We start from the raw sequence: 23,284 nt of genomic DNA, 5'->3' as shown, positions 1-23,284 counted from the left end.
GCAACCCTCTAGTCTGGGACGGTAGGGAATCTGTACCCCACACATGTCGTCCGACATGGAGGCCACAGGGTGATGGATCCAAAGGACAACAGGCACCTCACATCTGGAATCCTCCCAGACTCTGTCCTATGCATCTCTCAAGAGGCTGATTTTAATCTGTCTTCTTTACCTGTAATAGATGGTAAGTGAAGTGAAGTTGCTCAGTCGTGTCCGACTCTGGGCGATCCCATGGACTGTTGCCCACCAGGCTCCTCTGTCCATGGGATTTCCCAGGAAAGAGTACTAGAGTGGGTTGCCATTCCCTTCTCCAGGGGATCTTCCCAACCCATGGATAGAATCTGGGTCTCATGCATTGCGGGCAGACACTTCACATTCTGAGCCACCAGGGAAGCCCTTGGTAGCCATGGATATAATTGATTACAGTGAGTTCTGTGCATCCTTCTAGAGAATTACCAAAGCTGAGGGTGGTTTTAGGAACCCTCACCAAACAGCTTGAGGTTGGTTTCAAACGTGAGAGGGGTGCTCCCTGAAGTCTGCAGTTGGGCCAACTCCAGGAGCATCCTCCTTTCCTCCCCGTCTCAGCCCCTCCACGCCTGCCCTGTCAGAAACCCCCACCCGCTCTCTCCCCAAACCACGGGCAGGATCTCCCCACTGCTGCAACCATCCCGTCTGCTCTGGGTGACTGCAAGAGCTCCTAACAGACCTCGAGTTTCTAGCCTGACCACCACAGAGTCAACTCTCAACACACCATCCAGGGATCTCTGCCAAGTGTCAGATCACGTCACTCCCTGAGCAAAGGCCCTCAGCAACTCCCGCTCCCAGAGGATGAGCAGCAGAGTCCTGCCAACGCCCCCAGGCCCTGCTCAGGCAGCTGCGACCCCCCTCTCTGCACCATAGCTGGGCCCAGCCCCTCCACTCCAGCCCCCCGCCGCCTTCGCTTTGTCCTGAAGGCCCCAGAAGCACTCCCGCCCCGGGCTCACCAGCCTTTCCTCCGGGTAGAGAACACTGCTGCCCGCCCCTCACACACGCACAGCTGGGCTCCCTACCTCCTCCAAGCATCTCCTCATCCTGCCTTCTTACAGGGTCACACCCCAACATGGCCTAGTCTTTCCTTTCTTTCTCTGCTCTCCTAACCCCCTACAAAGAACCAATAAATTGCAGAAGAAACTTCAGAATCTGTTTTGTCTGGGAAAGATATCCTGGCTACTATGAAGATTTGTAATTTCACTAATGGTTCTCAGTCATGTTCGAAATAAGGAGCTAGCAAACTCCTGAGGGCTCATGTGTGTAAATAAAGTTTCACTGGCACTCAGTCATGCCCCTCGATTTATGCACTGACTGTGATTTACTGTAGAACCAGAGGAGAGCTGAGTACTGCTACACGGGCTACTTGGTCCCCTAGCCTGAAACACTATCTACTCTTTAAGAAAAGTTCGCTGATCTCTATTCTAGGTAATTTAGATTTACAGACAAGGGACCCCACACACTGACAAAGCAAATTCACATAACTAGATCTGGCTTGATTTAAAAAGCCAAAAAATACCACTAGAACACATCCTTTCAACAACTGGAAAACACAGGGCCTCTCCCAGCTGACAAGGAAAAGGTCACATCTCTTCCAGCAGTGACAATAACTCAGGGAAAAGTTGATAAGGGCTCACAGTGTCCAGTATGCAAAGAGGATCACACAGGTGAGAAGGAAGTCCAACAGTTACCCTGAAACCACTACTTTGACAGCAGTTGTATTGCGTTGTGGTTACAAGTGCATGATGCATGTCCTATATGTAGGAAGAGCTTAAAAGGCGAGGACACTAGTCAGCAAACAGAGCTCTAGGGCTTCTGCAAACAACAGATTTAGCAGTGACAGCCAGTTACATGAGTTCCTGTAGACGGACTTCGTGAAACTGAAGACCACCTCTGAGCCAGGGCTATGGTAGACTTCTTATCACGCTGTTAATTGTATCACAGGTGGATTTAGGAATCACTTAAGAAACCCCAACTCATAATATTAATTTACTAAGTGTTTTTCTTCTCTAAATCTAAAGTTAGTATCTACAGATGGAATTGTATCTGCAACCCAGTGCCTCTTATTCCTGAATTCATAGTGATAATTTTGCAAGTGTGAAACTTAATTATGTGGGTTTCCCTCATCAAAATAGAATTGGTTCCTTAAAGTCTACCGAGGGTCCTGCTAGCTGTCACGTTACCCTGTGACGGATGTTTCCACCTCTTTCTCCAACCTCCACCCTGTCATCAGTGTACTTTATAGTAAACACAGTGGAACCAGAGCCCTAAAGTCCTGCTGATATAAAGTCCTTCAGCTTTAATTGTACAAAAGCATCTGCTCTTGGCCACATTAGCCACGGAGTGAGGTCACATTAATTCAGGAATCTGAGAGTAATGATTTTGCTTTTTCTTAAATCTTTAGAGAGCAAATCAAAGCAAGGTTACAGTGGGAAGGAGAAAGTGGCTTCTTATGGTATTCTTTGGTTTTTTTCATTTTTATTTTTAAAGACTACTTCACAAGATGCAGCTTCTGCAGAAACCAACATGACAAATGACATGTCTTAGGAGTCTTATATTGGTAGGAATCTGATTCTGGTTCCTTTTTGGGAATGAACTGGGCAGCATACAGGCACAAAAAGACAGAAGTTTGAAATCTTCGGTTCTAAGGTTTTTTTTTTCACTGATTCCCAACTCACTGTTTATCCTAGGGATCTTAAAATAATTTCCCCACAGAAATTATTTCATTACTGCTTCCACAGCAAATGCATGTTTTTTATAATTCATTGGTCTTCAGGAATTGAGGTTTTATGCTGTCTCACTTTAATTTTTAAAGCCCACTTATTGTCTCTGAAACCTTTCTGTTTGCTCAGTTCTGGCTGTGCTTGGAGTCACACTGATTATTGTGATCACGCCCACAACCTGACCCAGGAGAGGCAGGCCTTCTTTTTCAGTCTAACAGTGTTCCATGCACATGCACAGGCTCTTTGGCGCACTTAGGTGTTTGTGTGTATGTGTTAGTCACTCAGTCGTGTCCGACACTTTGCAATCCCATAGATGTAGCCCACCAGTCTCCTTTGTTCATGGGATTCTCCAGGCAAGGATACTGGAGTGGGTTGCCATTCCCTTCTCCACAGGATCTTCCCAACCCAGGGATCGAACCAGGGTCTCCTACATGGCAGGTAGACTCTTTACCATTTGAATCACCAGGAAAGACTATTAAATGTTTAAAGTTGAATAAATGAAGAAACTTAAGAATGCTGCTAGGAAAAAAAAATCAAGATCTATTTTAACAACAATAAATGTCTTCCATTAACAGGGACAAATGTTTTCCAAAATGAAATTTTTTAATGTATTAAAAAATATACAAAAACTTACTGAGTTTATAAAAACGTAAGGAAAAAAAATTAAGAAAGAACTCATTAGAAATTCCCTGGTGGTCCAATGATTAGGATTCCATGCTCTCACTGCTGAAGGCCTGGGTTCGATCCCTGATCAGAGTACTAAAATGCCACAAGCTGCCCAGCATGGCAAAGAAAGGGAAGGAAAGAGAGACTGAAGGAGGGAAGCAGGGAGAAAAAAAGAAGAGAGACAGAGAAAGAAAAAAAGAAAGAACTTGTTGACAAAGATTAGTTCAAAGTTTTAAAGACTGATGCAACAAATCTGAAAAGAGATGCAGACAAGGATTTTTCATCAAAGTGTTGTTTACAAAAATGGAAAAACTGCACAACATAAATGTCCAAGTAGCCATCACTAGAAGACCAGCCAAATAAATTGCTACATCCTAAGAAGGGAATGCAATATACACAAAAATGATGCGTCTGTCCTAAAGAGATGCCTGCAATGTGTCAACCAGTGATTACCAAAAATCACATGAAAAGTAATCACATCTATGTAAAATTACAACACAGAGGGTATATGGGAGAAGGGGCTTTCTGCAAATATTTGAGCACATTAAAAAATATCTAGATAGAACAATGCAGTGGTTATTGATTGTTGGTGATATAAAAGGTAGCTTGCTCTTTTAAGATTTTCTTGATTTTCTTTCTTGGACTTTTATTAATGAGCCCTTATTGCTATTATCATTATCATTAAAATAATGCTGTTTCCACTTTCAAGAAAAGAAAAATCAAAACTTACCCAACTAAAAGAAGAAGTGCACAAATCACAACAAATCCCAAAGTATACTTGAGTGCCATTTTAACTTGCTAGATGTCAAAGGAGAAAAAACATTCCATTTAGTAAAACTTTTAAAATACAAAGTATTCTTGCTACAGTGTAACAGTACTTTCATGTCCAATGTACATTTATTTATATTCCACTGTGCAAAGTTCCTCTTTATTGAAAAACAATGTATATAACACATCTTAAGTATCTTTCACACTATACTAGATTTTTTAAATCTTTTCAATGATTAGATCTCATGAAAAGGCAGTACACCTAAAATATAATTCTTTGTGGGAGACTTAACAGTAATTAATTTACTTTAATAAGTACCAGAATATTTAATAAAATATTCCTCAAAATAGAGAGCAATCAGAATCTACAATGCCCGTACCCCAATTCATCAAAATGGGTTAAGTAATAATTAAGCAACAATTATAACATTTATGTATGCTTGGATATACATATAATATACAAAACATATACTTATAAAAATTTATTTTATAAATATGCATGCATATATATAAGGCACATGCCATGCCAGGACTGTTTCTAAGAACTGTACATATGTTAAATTCATTTCATACTTACAACACCCCTGAGATAGGCATTCCCATCCCTGCTTCAGAGATAAGGAAACTGTGGCCCAGAGGTTAAACAGTTTACCATATGTCATATATGTGCCAAGGGATTAAACAAGGACTTGAAACCAAGAACTCAGTTCTTTAAATTCTGTGCTTTGCTTGGTACGCATAATATAAGCCAAAGTTTAACAAAAACACAAACTAGACACTCTAAATATATGGAAAGAAAGTTAATCTCAAAGGAAAAGCTACATCAGTGAGAAAAGAAAACATGACTTGTCTCTAGGCCTAATGAGATCTCTAAAATAATCACCTTTTAAAATTTAACTGTATGCTTCACATGATAAATTCTTATTCACAAAGGAGCTGAGACAGTCTTTAGGAAAATACCTAAGGTAAAGTTAAGGAGGGTCAACCACAGGGGATGGGGAAGATGCACTTGAGAAGCAGTGAGGAGAGGAAGCACCTGCTCAGCCCGTTTTCAACAGCAGATCTGTGACTAGCCACTCTACCTTACACACCCTGGGTCTTCAAATACAGAATCGCACATTATTTGCAGATAATAATCCAACTTTCTTTATGAATATTTAAACACTTTTTCCTCTAACAAATTGAACTGACTACCACTCTGGGAATCATTTAAAATATTGCTGATGTACTCTGCTAATGATCTTAATGCAAATGCTGTAAAGTTTTAATAAGCACGGCTATGTCTAATGCTGGCTTTTGAGTGAATATATTTGCGTACGTATTTAAATGTTTCAAACCAAAAACAAGTTATAAAACAAATTCCTGTAACTCAATAAAAAGACAAAATAAATTTATTCTTTTTATGCTGTTTTTCCCTTAAATTAGAAATAAAGTGTTCAATTTCGGCAAACACCTTTCAACATACAATTTCTTCTAGGACCTATTAAATTACTATATATTAACAGAAGTTCTGGTTCTAAACCACCAATGCATTCCAGAGACAGGCCCAACTCAGTTATATACTATATTAATGTGCTTCTAAGATCTTCCTGAATTCTACCTGCCAAGGTTTCAGTGAAGAGTATTATACCAAGACTTAAGTGACCTCGGTCTGCAGGTTTGGACATGCACGTGCACTCTACTGGTCAGGTTTCTGTACTACTGTGGGATCAGTAAGGACAGTCTGCGAGTCCCCCTTTCCATCCGAGAACGTGTCAGCAAACCTCATCCTGTGGCCAGGCGTGGCCCCTCCTACCGCACGTCCCGCTCACTCAGCACTGGCCTCACACAGAAGCACGCGTGCTGGCCCAGCTGCAGAACTGCTCAAGAACAACAGCCACAGTATCCTGTGACTCCTGGGCACTGGGATGTAGTTAGTTTGACCCCGGGTGTGCTGCAGGTGTAAAATGCACTCTAAATTTCACAGAATGTGAAAAAGAGTAACGTCTCATTAATAACGCTCTTGACTATCTGAAATAATACTTCGAACATATAATATTAAATACAATGTGCCATGAAAAATAATTTTAATTGTTCTTTCTACTTATTTTATTGTGGCTACTAGAAAATTTTAAATTCACATGTGGATTACACTATATTTCTATTAGACAACACTGCTTGAGAATAAATTCAAAGTCACATTATTTGAAAACAGGAGGAAATAATCCCTTCCCCCCAAATTGAGACCTCTAAAATAAAGCTACTTACAGTGCATTTACCAGTATCATCATCATCCTTTTCTTCATAGTAGAAGTAGACAAAAGGGATCCAGAAGAACACACAGAATAATATAACAGAATATAAGGCTGTAGAAAGAATGAGATGAGATATAATAAAAACACGGGAACTTAACAAATGTTTCAAACATATAGGTACACACACCCCAGATTCACTCATCTCTATCTGACCCCTAGACCTGCAACTTGATATGTATGTGTAATATCCAAATCAACCTTTTCTGACCTCTGTTTCAAGAAATCAACACCATTATTATCACATAGCAAATCATAATTCAAGTTAACGTTGGGGCAATTTTTAGCAATAATCATGATACTAAATGTGTCGATAAATTGTGGCCTCTAACACACCACAGCTCTAAGAACTTTCTGTGAACGACCTTATGTAAATAAACTAACTTTTATATTCTTTCCAACTTAATACTGAGTACAGCTGACACATTTGCCAGTCACTCAAGTTAAAGAAACAGCTGTAACTGATACGATTCTTTTGTTACAAATAATTTCCCCAACCTATGTCTAAAAGGAGTAGACAGGGGCAGAGGAGGAGATGGTCAGAGGGTATCATCCACTCAATGAGCACAAATCTGAGCAAACTCCAAATGACGAAGGACAGGGAAGCCTGGCATGCTGCAGTCCATGGCGTCACAACAAGTTGGACACGACCCAGAGACTGAGCAACAAAGTTTAAAATATGCACTGTTATGAATTGATCTTATAAAAAAATCAGGGTAGAGAAATTGTAAGAAACAGTAAAATCAGATACAAAGTTAACTGATACGAACTTCTATTTATCTGCTTTAAAATAACATTAGATTTGAGATACTTTCAACCAGTAGTCAGTCAAAGTATTGTTTTTAATTCATCATAGAACTTGAAATTTCAACAGCTATAGATACAGTATTTAAAACAAAAACAACATAAACAATTTTTCAGGCTCAAGAAACCTAAGAAATCTGTGTATTTACATTTATTTTCATACACTATTTCATGGGAAATAGTGACTATGCAATTATATAAAGGAACCACAGGATGAGAATCATTACACTCCTTTATCCAAAAAAGTATTATTAAAAGTTTGTTAGTAATATATAATACTTAAAATAAATTATTAACAAATTAAAATAGCTACTTTTAATTACTAACAAATTAAAAGTATTAGTAATGTATAATAAAGCTAAGTTACTCATTCTCTTGGGAAGAATGACTATAAATTATAGAATTTTTAAACATGATCTAAATACTAGCTAGCACTGTTTCATTTTTCTGGAAGTCACTTATGAAATAGCCCCCACTAAATGCAACATAGTTTAAAAAAAAACTCAGAACAACCAGACTCTAACTGATAGAAAGGTCAGAGTTAATTTATACTGCCCAATCACAGCATGACTGTCAGCATACTCAATTCTGGGACTACAGATACTTTGTGAAATCTATGCAGCCTCTGAATATTGTAAGGAACTAAAAATGACAGTAAATATTTAAGGGTAATGAATACTGACGTTTCTACTATAAACCAGAGAGTAGCCAGAATTAACATTGTTATTACGAATCTAAGAGCCAGTGGAAATAAACAAGTATTCAAAAAAGTACCAAAATACTGGGTGGACCATAAAGAAGGCTGAGCTCTGAAGAACTGATGCTTTTGAACTGTGGTGTTAGAGAAGACTCTTGAGAGTCCTGTGGACTGCAAGGAGATCAAACCAGTCAATCCCAAAGGAGATCAGTCCTGAATATTCACTGGAAGGACTGATGCTGAAGCTCCAATATTTGATCACCTGATGCAAAGAGCCAACTCACTGGAAAAGACCCTGATGCTGGGAAAGACTGCAGGAGGAGAAGGGGACGACAGAGGATGAGATGGCTGGATGGCATCACTGACTCAATGGACATGAGTTTGAGCAAGCTCTGGGAGTTGGTGATGGACAGGGAGGCCTGGCGAGCTGCAGCCCACAGGGTGGCAAAGAGTCAGACAGAACTGAGTGACTGAACAACAAAAAGCTTCAAAAAATTAAACATAAAAGGGAAAACACTATAAATCACCCTAAACACTGTATCAGTATTAGGACTGAAATAATCAAATAATTTATTAAGAACAGGAAAAACCCTAAATTATAACAGAGTTTATTGGGCTGACAGCCATATGCCAAGCTTGATAAACTGACAGATGCAGTAAGGTCTGGCTTCAGCCGCAGCATGCCTGTGTCTACTACTTGGTGGCCTTGGCCTTGGCAGCCACAGAGTGCAGTGACTGTTTCAGAAGCATTCCCAGTATTCAGGGGCCAATAAGCATCACTGACAAGGTGCTCATCATTAATCCCTGGGGGCTCAGATGGTGAAGCATCTGTCTGTAATGTGGGAGACCCAGGTCCGATCCCTGGGTCAGGAAGATCTCCTAGAGAAAGAAATGGGAACCCACTCCAGTATTCTTGCCTGGAAAATCCTATCGACGGAGGAGCCTGGTAGGCTACAGTCCATGGGGTCACAAAGAGTCGGACATGACTGAGCGACTTCACTTTCTTTACTTTCATAATTATTAGTCATTAGGAAGATTCAAACTAAGCCCATAATGAGAGGCTACAAGACCCCAGAATGGCTAAAATTAAACTGACAATACCACATATTGACAAGAATGCAGAACATACTTCCCCATGCTTTTCAAGAGGGACTATAAACAGCAAAACCCTGCGGAGAACTGTCCAGCAGTTGCTCCCCAAGTTAACATATACCTACCACATAACTAGACAGTTCCACTCCCCCAGCAATGAAGTGTAGCAACACAGGCGAAGTCTTTCTGCCCAGAGAAGCCTGCCTGAGTGGCAGAGTCCAGGGTTCTCAGTGGTGATGTATAATGCAGGCACAAGTGCCTGAGTGACCAGTTAAGATTACCAGAAGTACAGACTCCAAGAAGGAAAGCAGCTGCACCACAAGTCACACACACAAACAATCTAGACAAGCTGGACTGCATGGTTCTGTATTCAGCGGTATATATCCACTAATCAGTGAGTACTATCAGGTGACATCCAAGGGCCAGGTTTCCAGGTACTGGTCAAAGCTCACCCACATAAGCAGGTTCCCCCCTCAAGAAATGTGAGAAGGAAACAATATCAAGTCTGATTCACAAGAAAGTTGACAGCAATATTATTAACAGTGATCAAAACCTGGAAATGACCCAAATGTCCAGCAACAGGTGAACAGATAAGCCGAGAGGTACAGGCATACAAATGGCAATGAGAAAGAAAAAACTATGAATACCTATGATAAGGATGGACCTCACAGACCTTAAGCCGAATAAAAGTAGCACAGACACTGGAAGATGTACACCTTCTGAAAGTTGCTCAGTCGCATCCGACTCTTTGTGACTCCATGGATATAGTCCATGGGATTCTCCAGGTCAGAATACTGGAGTGGGTAGCCTTTCCCTTCTCCAGGGGATCTTCCCAACCCAGGGATCAAACCCAGATCTCCTGCATTGAAGGTAGATTCTTTACCAGCTGAGCCACAGGGAAGCCTACACCTTCTAGTACCTTCTAGTACAGCTTAAAGAAGTTCCAGAACTAGCAAAACTGGCTTATCATGACCCAAGTCAAAAAAGTATTTGGGGGCAGTTACTGACTTCCCTGGTGGCTCAGATGGTAAAGCGTCTGCCTACAATGCTGGAGACCCAGGTTCAATCCCTGGGTTGGGAAGATCTCCTGGAGAAGGAAATGGCAACCCACTCCAGTATTCTTGCCTGGAAAATCCCATGGACGGAGGAGCCTGGTGGGCTACAGTCCAAGGGGTTGCAAAGAGTCGGACATGACTGAGTGATTTCACTTCACTTTCACTGACTATAAAGAGATATGAAGATATACAGCAACCAAAAATCTCATACGTTGCTGTAAGAATATCCAGAAAAAGTTTAGTGGGACGACACGCGGTTCTGAAGAGACTCTGGGATATTGGTCTGTCCAGGGCTGCCCTGACACCACATCGTCAGCCATTTATTGTAATCGGACTGCTCTTTTTCAGTGTCCTTCAAAAAGAGCTCTGCCTTTAGCATGTAAATGTTAAACTGTAAAGAAAGAAACTAAAAATACATTAACATTTTCATGTGTTTCAGATCAGTTCTAATGCCAAGTTGGTACTATATATCTATAAATTTTAAAAATGCTATCATGAAACAGAGAAACTGATTCTTTTAAAGTTATACTTCAAACTGATAGCTATTTTCAAAGGAAACTTATTCTTAACTCCAACAGGAATGACACTCTCAAATCCTGACATCTTTATAAAATACATTTTACTTGTAATAGTTTTTGTTAAAAGATTGCTACTAACAAGTAAAAGATAAACAGACTTTTTGGTTTAATAGTCCCATTAATATCAAAGAAAACACACTAAAAATGAAATTTTAAACCTCATGCCTATGGAAATTGGCAGAAATTAGACTCATAAAACAAGTTATTTTTTTAAAACAAAACTAGCAAAAACAAGAGAACAGAAAGCCGTCAACTCTTAAAAAGCCAGACAAAAACTGTGGCAAAGAATACATGATAATTCTTACGATTTTTTAAATACACACAAACAACATATCTTTTGAAAACTGCATTTTTAAACTATAACTCACATAAGAATTAACTTGGGCAAATCAGGCTTCAGAATTTCTAGACATTCTTTATTCCTCCCGACTACCAATGAGAAATCTGAGACACAGAATAGCTCAGTCAATACTGTAATAGTATAATTAATCATTACAAAGCTTTTTGTTTTAGAGGGTCAAAGAATTAAGATATTCTGGGAATTCTAAAAGCCTTCTAAAATTATCCCACTGGCCCAGCTGAGGCAATCTGGGGTCAAGACCGCCAGCTGCACACACACCACCCATTTTCCTTTCAGCTCACTCTCCTTTTTGTCTTTCTTCCTTCGACTTTCTGCCTCAAATGTACACACAACAGCTTAAACACCAGCCACACCTCTAGACTCTATGGTGACCTTAAGGTGGCAATCGGGTACTAAGGAGGGAGAGCAGAGGGAAGCGAGCGGAGGCCCTGCAGAATGCTGCTACACCAGCCCGGGTACCTCTCTCCAGTCTTACTTTAACTGAGACTGAAAAACCATTCCAGCCATGTATTTCCAATCTGTTCACAGCACGTTGCAGGAGAAATGGGGTAACCCAAACATTCACCCCTGAGCCATGTCCTTGGTGGTCCTGTCTGGGAGTGGTCAGTAGATGAAGCTCAATTAGTCTGTGCCCCTGAACACAGCAGTATCGTGATGGGCCACCTAGTCCAGGTTCAAAACATACTTGCCCTGATAACCAGTAGTCCTCTAATAAACACCAGGCCCTCCAGCTGAAATGGGAGGTATTGTTGCCTGATTACTCAGTGGAATAAAGAGACCAAAATCTGTTATTGTTGTTCAGTAACACAGAGGTGTGCAACTCTTTGCAACCCCATGGACTGCAGCACACCAGGCTGCCCTGTCCTTCACCATCTCTTGCAGCTTGCTCAAACTCATGTCCATTGAGTTGGTGATGCCATCCAACCATCTCATCCTCTGTCAGGGTCTTTTCCAATGAGTCAGTTCTTCACATGAGGTCGCCAAAGTATTGGAGTTTCAGCTTCAGCATCAGTCCTTCCAATGAATATTCAGGACTGATTTCCTTTAGGATTGACTGGTTTGATCCCCTTGCAGTCCAACGGACTCTCAACACCACAACTGTTGTTTTCTCCAATACTACAGTTCAAAAGTGTCAAATCTTCAGTGCTCAGCCTTCTTTATGGTCCAGTTCTCACATTCATACATGTCAACTAGAAAAACCATAGCTTTGACTAGATGGACCTTTGCTGGCAAAGTAATGCCTCTGCTTCTTAATATGCTGTCTAGGTTGGTCACAGCTTTTCTTCCAAGGAGCAAGCATTTTTTAATTTCATGGCTGCAGTCACAATCTACAGTGATTTGGGAGCCCAAGAAAATAAAGTCTCTCACTGTTTCCATTGTTTCCCCGTCTATTTCCCATGAAGTGATGGGACTGGATGCCATGATCTTAGTTTTCTGAACGCTGAGTTTTAAGCCAGCTTTTTCACTCTCCTCTTTCACCTTCATCAAGAGGCTCTTTAGTTCCTCTTTGCTTTCTGCCATAAGGTTGGTGTCATCTTCGTATCTAAGGCTATTGCTACTTCTCCCAGCAATCTTAACTCCAGCTTGAGCTTCATTAAGCATGGCATTTCTCATGATGTACTCTGCATAGAAGTTAAATAAGCAGGGTGACAATATACAACCTTGATATATTCCTTTCCCAATTTTGAACCAGTCCGTTGTTCCGTGTCCAGTTCTAACTGTTCCTTCTTGACCTGCATGTAGATTTCTCAAGAGGCAGGGCAGGTGGTCTGGTATTCCCATCTCTTTAAGAATTTTCCACAGTTTGTTGTGATCCATACAGTTAAAGGTTTTGGTATAGTCAATGTAGCAGAATTAGTTTTTCTGGAATTCTGTTGTTTTTTCTATGATCCAACAGATGTTGGCAATTTAACTCTGGTTTCTCTGCCTTTTCTAAATCCAGCTGAACATCTGGAAGTTCTCAGTTCACATACTGTTGAAGCCTCGCTTGAAGAAGTTTGAGCATAACTTTGCTAGCATATGACATGAGTGCAATTGTGCAGCAGTTTGAACATTCTTTGGCACTGCCTTTCATTGGGATCGGAATGAAAACTGACCTTTTCCAGTCCTAAGGTCACTGCTGAGTTTCTAAATTTGCTGGCATATTGAGTGCAGCACTTTCACAGCATCATCTTTTAGGATCTGAAATAGCTCACCTGGAATTCCATCACCTCCACTAGCTTTGTTTGAAGTGATACTTCCTAAGGCCCACTTGACTTTGCACTGTAGCATGTTTGGCCCTAGGTGAGTGATCACACCATCGTGGTTATCTGGGTCATGAAGATCTCTTTTGTAAAGTTCGTCTGTGTATTCTTGCCACCTCTTCTTAATAACTTCTGCTTCTGTTATGTCCATACCATTTGTGTCCTTTATTGTGCCCATCTTTGCATGAAATGTTCCCTAGGTATCTCTAATTTTCTTGAGGAGATCTCTAGCCTTGCCCATTCTATTGTTTTCCTCTATTTCTTCGCATTGTTCACTGAGGAAGGCTTTCTGATCTCTCCTCATTATTCTTTGGAACTCTGCATTCAGATGGGTACATCTTAGTTTTCTCCTTTGCCTTTCACTTCTCTTTTCTCAGCTATTTGTAAGGCCTCCTCAGACAACCATTTTGCCTTTTTGCATCTCTTTTTCTTGGGGATGGTCATGATCGCTGTCTCCTGTACAATGTCAAGAACCTCTGTCCATAGTCCTTCAGGCACTCTATCAGTTCTAATTCCTTGAATCTATTTGTCATTTCCACTGTGTAACCGTTAGGGATTTTATTTAGGTCATACCTGAATGGCCTAGTGGTCTTCCCAAATTTAAGTCTGAATCCGGCAATAAGGGTTCATGATGAGAGCCACAGTCAGCTCCCGGTCTTGTTCTTGCCCCTGTATAGAGCTTCTCTGTCTTCAGCTGCAGAGAGTATGATCAGTCTGAGCTGGCGCTGCCCGTTCGGTGACGTCCACATGTAGAGCTGTGTCTCATGCTGTTGAAGAGGGCGTCTGCTGTGAGGGTGTGTGCCCCTGCCTTCTCACGGCAAACTGTTGGCCTCAGCCCTGCTTCATAGTACTCCAAGGCCAAACTTGCCTGTTATGGTCACACATAAATCATGCCTCCTCATTTGATGAAAGGGCTTCTATGGCAGCTCAGTGGTAAACAACCTGTGTGCCAATGCAGAAGCAGCAGCTTCGATCCAAAGGTCAGGAAGATCCTCTAGAGAAGAAAACGGCAACCCACTGGAGTATCCTTGCCTGGGAAATCCCGTGGACAGAAAGAGTTTGGCAGGCTATGGTCCATGAGGTCTCAAAAGAGTTGGACACAACTTACCAGCTTAGTGAGTAACAACATCAACAATTCGATGAAACCACTGTTTTCATCCTTGCTGGAAGTATTCCCATACGGCTATAAAGAATTCTAGAGACAGCAGAGTTCAGCTGCAGGGTTTGAAGAGTAACAGTTTTGTGAAAGGGCCGCAAGGAGCACTAGCACAAAGCGCCATGCTCACAACCATTCCCTGGCTACCAGTAACACGTGAACAGGTCACGGGAGAAAGGAACCACACGGTGGGGCGAGGTGCTTCCCAGCACTCTCTAACACACGCAAAGGGCACCTGTCGATTCATTTTAGCAAACTAGCAGTCTTCATATTCCACCCTGATGAGAAAAAGATAAAGGAAAATCACAGGCCAGTTTCACCTCTAAATCAAGCTTTAAAAGAAACCTAAACAAGATGACAGCAAATGAAATTTAGCAAAAAAAATTAAAAACAAACCCAAAAAGCTACCGCCATGACCAATCTAGGATTATCCAAGGAATGCAAAGATGGTTTGAGAACAATCTATTCCTGCAACACATCACTCAGAAGAGTGAAAATATGAAACAAACTTCACATGATTATCTCCCCCGACAAATGCATTCAGTTCAACAAACATCTACTGAGTATGTTCCAGGCATCATTCTAGGGGTCAAGGACCAAAGCTCACATCTTCCCTCCTCTCACACGGCTTACTTCTAGTGGGGAAAAAAAAAACATTTAGAATCACTAAATTAAACTACTCAGAGTACATTAAAAAAAAAATCTTAAATCAGTAGCAAAACCACATCCCAACTGCCAAAAGGCACTTGAAGCAGAAAGCTAAAAAAGCCAATAAATCTTAAAAGATATGCAACTTCATTTCCAAATAAGAGAAATGCAGATTAGTGAATGATCACCTCACGTTTGCCAAACTGGCAAAAACTACAAATACATGGTGATATCCAAGTTCTGGGTACAGAACAACTAGAAAGAGTACAACCTCCTAAGAGGACTTAAATTGGTATTCAGAAAAATGATAGTGCACTGTTTAGGGTGTTGAAGCTGCACATGACCTATGACCCATCGATTCCACTGTGTGTATGTATTTTTGCACACATGCAACAGGAAACATGTATGAATACGTTCACTGTTTGCCCAAATGTCCAGAACGATGAACATGCAGTACACAGTTACACATAATGATAATAAAGTACACCTTATGCAATAGCATGGATGAACCCTAGGAACACGTGACTTGAACAAGCAAATAATTTCATAGACACTTCAAAAAAGGTATAACTAAGGATATAGCCCATACTATAAGGCAAGTAAAGAATGAACACAGACTGAATTTAAACAGTGTTTATTTCTAAGGGGTTGGGGAGGAGATGGCATTGGGGAAAGGCATATAGGGGACTGCAAAACACTGGCTTCAAACCTCATACCTTGTCTGCTTAATAAATACTCTGCAAGTATGAAAGTATTACGTGTTGAGTAAATACCAAAGCTGTCAACATTTGCAAAACAGCTGTGGCGGGCAGCCTCTGAAGAGGCCAACATCTCTGATACTCATGCCCTGCTTCTGGGTGTGGGCAGGACTAGACTCACTGCTGACGACAGAGTATGACCAAAGCGGGGGATGAGTGACTAAGAAACTCTGGTTTCCATCTTGCTTGCTCCCATGTGATGAGCCGCCCTATGCAAAGTACATGCGGCAAAAGCTGACTTGGCTGAACACAGACAGCCCAGGCCTAAGGCCGCCTCTGCCCACGCCCCAGGACACCGCAGTCCCTGCTGAGAGCTGCATCAGGACTCTTAACCCACAGGAATGTGAGATAACGTCCGTCTGCGTCTTAAACTGGGAAGTCTGGGGGCAATTCGTTACATGACAAGAGATGATCAGCACCACTGCTGGTGATACAGCAAAGTGGTTAACATTCCGATGCATGATCTGACAGATAGAACTTTCAGGAGAAAATCATCTATAGGTTCTGACTTAGAATACGTCATCTGAAGAACAATCGTTTCTCTTAAGGACTATTTTGGCTGGTTGTTCCTCTCTTTCCAATTAATTCCAAGGTTTATGCTGCAATGCTATTTTTATAACAAGAAACTGTTAGTCAGGGAAAAGGCTAAGCAATTTACAATGTAACACACAATTGTGTAGAAACTAATGATGACTAGACTGTTGACGCCAAAGCTACTTAGAAACATTAGCTGAAATACCGGTACATAAAATACACATAAACGGTACATAAACAGACATAATGCACATTAGCGTTACTAACTGACAATTCTTGGAAGCCATGTTGTGTGATACACAAAGAACCACATTCCAGTTTATAAACCTTGGTGATTCATAACTTTTCAGCTGCATTTTTCGCATAAGATTCTAACTTTAGAAAATAAAAAGAAAGCATAAAAATGCAAGTCCCCTCAAGTTTTAGGTCATAATAATAGCAGCTGTCCTGCACTGACGGCCTACCATATATCCAGCACTGTGCTATACTCCTCACTTACATCTGCTCATTAAATATTTCCCCAACGACTTCGTAATAAAATTGACATACCACAAAATGCACCAATTTTAAGTTCACAATTCAATGATTTTTAGTAAATGTATACAGTTGAGTAACTATCACTAGGATCCATTTTTAGAGCAGTTCCATTACCTCAAACAAGCTGCTCTGTGCCATTTTGCAATTAACCCCACTCAACTCCTAGTTTGAGGCAAGGACTGATCTGCTTTCTGTCTCCAGAGATTTGCCTTTTCTGGACATTTCATATTGAGGTAATTAAACAAGACGTAGTCTTTGCATCTGGCTTCTTTTACTAAACATGGGGCTGAGAGAGTTTTCTTCTTTCTTTCTGTGAAGAGTCAGATCTTATTCTAACTCTGCAGCCTGTACATCTCTGTCACACCCACTCAACTCTGATGTTAGAGCATGAAAATGGCCACAGAAAACAGGAATGCCAGTTTGCTGAACTCTGACTTAGACTGCACACACAGAACACATTTCACTTAAACACTCAGTGATTGCTGGACATGTGGATTCTTTCCAGTTCTGTGCTATTATGAAAAAAGCTGCTATGGAATTTGCATACATATCTTCATGTGGACATTATATCCATTTCTTGAGCATATTCCTTAAAGTGTAACTGCTGGATCACATAGATTAAACTAAAAAATTTAACATTTTCAGTTCAGTTCAATTCAGGCACTCAGTCCTGTCTGACTCTTTGCGACCCCATGATCACAAAGCTTGCAGGGACGCCAGGCTTCCCTGTCCATCACCAACTCCCGGAGCTTGCTCAAACTCATGTCTATCAAGTTGGTGATGCCATCCAACCATCTCATCCTCCTGCCTTCAATCTTTCCCAGCATCAGGGTCTTTTCAAATGAGTCAGTTCTTCTCATGAGGTAGCCAAAGTATTGGAATTTCAGCTTCAGCATCAGTCTTTCCAATGAATATTCAGGACTGATTTCCTTTAGGATGGACTGGTTGGATCTCTTTGCAGTCCAAGAGACTCTTAAGAGTCTTCTCCAACACTACAGTTCAAAAGCATCAATTCTTCTGCGCTCAGCTTTCTTTATAGTCCAACTCTCACAACCAAACATGACTACTAGAAAAACCACAGTTTTCACTATATGGACTTTGTCAGCAAAGTAATGTCTCTGCTTTTTAACATGCTGTCTAGGTTAGTCATAGCTTTTTTTCCAAGGAGCATCTTTTAATTTCATGGCTGCAGTCACCATCTGCAGTGATTTTGGAGCCCAAGAAAACAAAGTCTATCACTGTTCTCATTGTTTCTCCATCTATCTGCCATGGGACCAGATACCATGATCTTACTTTTTCAATGTTGAGTTTTAAGCCAGCTTTTCCACTTTCATCAAGAGGCTCTTTAGTTCCTCTTCATTTTCTGCCATAAAGGTGGTGTCATCTGCATATCTGAGGTTACTGATATTTCTCACTGCAATCTTGATTCCATCTTAACTTTTTAGGAAAGTTGAAAACTGCCTTTCAACCCCATACACCATGTGACATTTGTAACACCAGCACTTGAACTTTCTAGTTTCTCTGGATCTGTCAATACTTGGATAGTATCTGGTTTTTATCACATCCATTATGAACTGAATGTAGGTTTGCCCCCAAATGCACAGGTTGAAGCCCTAACCTCCATTGTGATGGTATCTGGAGGTGGGACCTTTGACAAACAATAAGGATTAGATCAAGTCACGAGTGGGACTCCATGACATGATCTGAGTGTTTAGGGTAAAAGGAAGATAGGGCCAGTCTCTGTCTCCCTCTCCTTCCCACGGCCCCCATGTGAGGACACAGCAAGAAGGTAGCCCTCTGCAAGTCAAGAGAGGAACTGAATCTGTTGGCACCATGATCTTATGCTTCCCAGCCTCTATGACAGTGAGAAATACATGTTTAAGTCACCCAGTCTGCAGTATTTTGTTACAGAGCCTGAGTTGAGATAATCATTCTAGTGGGTGTGCAGCAATATCTCACTGGGGATTTAATCTGCATTTCCATAATGATTAACAATGTTGAATATCTTTTCATGTGCTTATAAGCAATTTAGAAATCATTATTGATGAAAGTATGCTCAAATACTTTGTCGGGGTCCAGCCCCAGCAGGATCCAGGGGAACCCTCAGGATGAATGGCGTCGGCAAATGAGAGAGAGAGAGAAAGAAAGAGACCCAACCGGGATGTGCAGCAGAGTCTGGCAGTTGCTTTATTTTTCATTCTTTATACCCTAAGTTGGTATATTTCTAAGGGGGAGATAAGCACACAGACTTAGTTTAACATTACATCAGCTTGTCTGTCACGAAACCAGGTGTGCTCTGTATATTTTTTGTTTATGAGAGTCTTTTCCCATAGATTTTTTGTACATTATCTTCTGGCCTTGAGCTTAGCAGAAAACAGAAAAAGTGGCAGTCTCATGATACAGCAGGTTGCAACATAATAGCAATACAATCCTGTTAACATAAAAGTCAATCTTTTTGCAGAAGTTCTCAGCTAAATTTATCTAAAAAGTTTAGCACACAAAGACTCTGCGGCTCTGGAGAGGGAACCCCTGTTTAGCACTCCTGGTTAAAATTAACAATTATCTTATTGTTTTTACACTAGGGCTAAACTCTTATTTTTCTAGATCTCCAACTATATTAACAATAGTGTCCATTGCACAACCTCAGCACATTAACATCAATCAAACGTTGATCCAATAACCACTTTTAAAACAATATGTTTTGTATTCTCTAATAGGGCTTCCTCACCCCCCAAAGTGCTCTGTGCCTATTAGGGCCTTTATTATGGTTAATCTCTATATATAATATCTTTTGGCCTTCAGGCCTGTTGACAATTTATGGCTTGCACCTGGTGTAACGTTAAGCAACTTCAGGAGCCGACCCTGTCTTTTTTGTGGTTAATCTATTTTCTTTCTATTAGGTGTCATCTCCATGGGAACTAGATAGGATTACATTTTTACAGAACAGAAATGCAAAGGACTGCAAAAACAGCAGATATAGCACGAACAGGCTCTTAGTCTAAAAGTTAACTACCCGCAAGAAGTCACCAGCTAATCTCTATCTAAAATATTTTCTATTAGGCACATTTGTGACTATTATTTGTGGAGCTTTTCTCACCCCGTGGAGGGACCTATGCTTAATATTTCTTTTGTTAGTGTACTGTGCTTAGGATGTTTAGAACAATCATGAGCATTTTTTGTGATGAGAGCACACATTTATCAAACAAGCCAGAGTACCAGCAAAAGGGTTTGAATTGAAGCATTTCCTTCATCCCTGGCCCCTTCATAGGGCACCAGCATCTAAGAGATTTGTTAATTAGGGTTTTAAGTTGGTCCTCATTCAGTGAAAGAGAAGCAGGAGAGCTCTCGGCAGGCAACACAAGAATCTGCAGCAGGGCAAACAAGAACAACCGCAGAAAAGGGGGGAGGATACAGGGTGGGGTAGAGACCGGGGCCAACCTGGAGGGTCCCTTGTATCCTGAACGGCCTGTGTGTCAGGTATTTTCTTCATGACCTCGTCATGGGTGGGATCTCCCACAACAGCTCCCAGCAATACTTTGCTCATTTTTAACTGTTTTTCTAATTAGTGATTGGTAAGAATTGTTATTATATTCTGTATACAAGCCTTATACAACATATACGATTTGCAAATATTGTGTCTGTGACTTCATTTTTTTAAACTGTCTTTTGAAAGGCCACATTTTTAATTTTGATAAAGTAGAATTTATCAAGTTTTCTCTTACTGGCACCTCGTAAATTGTGAGATGTAGTATTTTTATTCTCATTCAGCTCAAGCTGAGGAGGGAAGAAGTGGTTAGTAGGAAGGCAACAGACCTAGTCTAAAATATTACACACTAACCACTGTCCTTACCAGTCTGCAAGTGTAAATAGTCCTCTGTCTGGCTGATTTCCAAAGCACTGAAGTTGTTCTTTTGTCAATTCTGTATTGCTTTTTGGGAAGAGGCTCTGTCAACCTTCTTACTTGGCCATATGTGAAGTCACATCCCAACCAGATCATTCACTCTTAACAACATGGAAGTACGAATTATCCCTTCTCATATACACAGTGCTGTGGACCATTTCTGTCTCCCGAAGCTCATGCACTGAATCCAACCCCAGTGTGTTGGTGTTTGAGGGTGGGAGGTAATTAGGTCTTGAGAGTGGCGCCCTCGTGAACGGGATTGGTGCGTGACGGAAGGCACAGGAGAGAGCCCGCTGTCTCTGCTGTGTCAGGACACAACAGGAAGGCCGCCATCTGCAACCAGGGAGCAAGTCCTCACCAGACTCCACACTGTCAGCACCCCGATCTTAGGTTTGCAAGCTTCCAGAACAGACAGAAATAAATGTCTGCTGCTAAGCCGCCTAGTCTGCAATGCTTTTGTTATAGCAGCCCCAATTGATTAAGACAGTACTAAAAAGTGGTCAGATTCTGGATAATTGTTTTTCTTTTTTTTTTTGCCACACCTGAGACTAGTAGGATCTCAGTTCCCCGACGGGATCAAACCCAGGGCCACGGTAGTGACAGCCTGGAATCATAACCACTAGGCCACCAGGGAACTCCCAGATTCTGAATAAATTTTGAAAGCCAAGCACAAGAGAACATTATAGATATTTGATACAACTTGTGAAAAAATAAAGTCAAAGATGGTTTCTGGACTGAGGTAACTCAGTAGTCAAGGCTATGGCTTTTCCAGTAGTCATGTATGGATGTGAGAGTTGGACTATAAAGAAAGCTGAGTGCCAAAGAATTGATGCTTTTGAACTGTGGTGTTGGAGAAGACTCCTGAGGGTCCCTTGGACTGCAAAGAGATCCAACCAGTCCATCCTAAAGGATATCAGTCCTGGGTGTTCAATGGAAGGACTGATGCTGAAGCAGAAACTCCAATACTTTGGCAACCTGATGCAAAGAGCTGACTCATTTGAAAAGATCCTGATGCTGGGAAAGATTGAGGACAGGAGGAGAAGGGGACGACAGAGGATGAGGTGGTTGGATGGCATCACCGACTCGATGGACATGGGTTTGGGTGGATCCAGGAGTTGGTGATGGACAGGGAGGCCTGGCATGCTGCGGTTCATGGGGTCGCAAAGAATCAGACCCGACTGAGCAACTGAACTGAGCTGAATGGCAACAGTCCTAGGCAGACTTTTCATGACTGACCGACTGAACTGATTGAACTCTGCTGCGATTCACTGACCATCAAGAAATTTACAGAATATTAACAGCTTGAGGATCAGCTGCTCTAGAAATGTTGAGTTTGAGATGTGAACTTTTTGGTAGAAATTGTCAAGTGACCACTGGACATGGATATGACGTTCAAGAGAGGTCTGCAGGGCAGTGACACCTGCTCAGAACTCACGCGTCTCACACTCCTACCATGGTGCAGAGGCACTGCTCCAGCATCATCACACACGTGGACAAGTCAGAGAGAAGTGAAGGGGCCTCAAGGTACCACGGCACGATTCACCAGTTAGACAGCAAGTTCAGAATAACTGTATAAACTCCAGCTACAAGTTTTCAGCAACTAACTAACCAATGTCCTAAAAACTCTCTTGTGCGTGTGCTAAGTCACTTGGGTCATATCTGACTCTTTGCAACCCTGTGGACTGTGTCCCACCAGGCTCCTCTGACCATGGGACTCTCCAGGCAAGAATACTGGAATGGGTTCCCATGCCCTCCTCCAAGGGATCATCCTGACCCAGGGATCGAACCCGTGTCTCTTACGTCTCCTGCACTGACAGGCGGGGTCTTTACCACTAGTGCCACGTGGGAAACTCTCTTAGGTGCTCCAGAATGCCTGGCACAGGAATGGTTTTGAAACAGAATGGAAGGGAACAGGGCACAACCTTTAAAAGAATGACACAGCCTGAGAATACAACATAAAACGATTAGCACTGAACGGGTCCAAGATGGCAGATGAGTCCACTTCCACTAGACCTTGAGCCTCAGTGTATGCTCACTGTAACACATCAGCAGACCAAGTATAATGCCCACGGGCACCATGACAGCTCCAAGGCTGACCACAGCATTAACAAATTGGGTGCTGGCTCAATCCTGGAAATCTCTGGCCCTTCCCCAAATAGCTAGACTACCCCTCCCACTACTCACTATCCTAGGAAATTACCGACCCCATAAAAACACCACCCCATGCCCCGGGGCTGTTCTCACCTGCTGAGATGGCACACATTCTGTCTGTGGAGTGTGTTTCTCTCTAAATAAATCCACTTCTTACCTGTCACTGTGTCTCTCACTGAGTTCTTTCCATGACGAGACATCAAGACCCTGAATTTCGTTAAGTCCTGAGACCATGTATATCGTGATCTCAACTAGAAGATCATGGGTACAAACCCCCGTCTGGGTCTTGGTTGGGTT

At 41.6% G+C, this 23,284-nt stretch overlaps 1 protein-coding gene and 1 non-coding gene across 2 annotated transcripts in view; one reads left to right on the top strand and one right to left on the bottom strand.

Annotated features, from left to right (window-relative positions):
• The window catches only part of LMBRD1 (LMBR1 domain containing 1), a 131,919-nt gene that overhangs the window by 79,037 nt on the left and 29,598 nt on the right, over nucleotides 1–23,284 (bottom strand). Inside the window, exons 4-5 of the mRNA XM_043439153.1 lie at nucleotides 6,429–6,526; nucleotides 4,144–4,211 (exon numbers count right to left, since the gene is read on the bottom strand). Of these exons, the coding sequence (XP_043295088.1) occupies nucleotides 4,144–4,211; nucleotides 6,429–6,526 (166 nt within the window). The remainder of the gene's footprint in view (nucleotides 1–4,143; nucleotides 4,212–6,428; nucleotides 6,527–23,284) is intronic.
• Nucleotides 10,075–10,146, top strand: TRNAC-ACA. Its single transcript has one exon. It is a non-coding gene; the product is annotated as a tRNA-Cys (tRNA).

The sequence above is a fragment of the Cervus canadensis genome, chromosome 20 (genome assembly GCF_019320065.1).
Source record: "Cervus canadensis isolate Bull #8, Minnesota chromosome 20, ASM1932006v1, whole genome shotgun sequence".
NCBI classification, from domain to species: domain Eukaryota; kingdom Metazoa; phylum Chordata; class Mammalia; order Artiodactyla; family Cervidae; genus Cervus; species Cervus canadensis.
The sequence above is the reverse complement of the archived record's forward strand: the minus strand, read 5'-3'. Positions and strand labels throughout refer to the sequence as shown.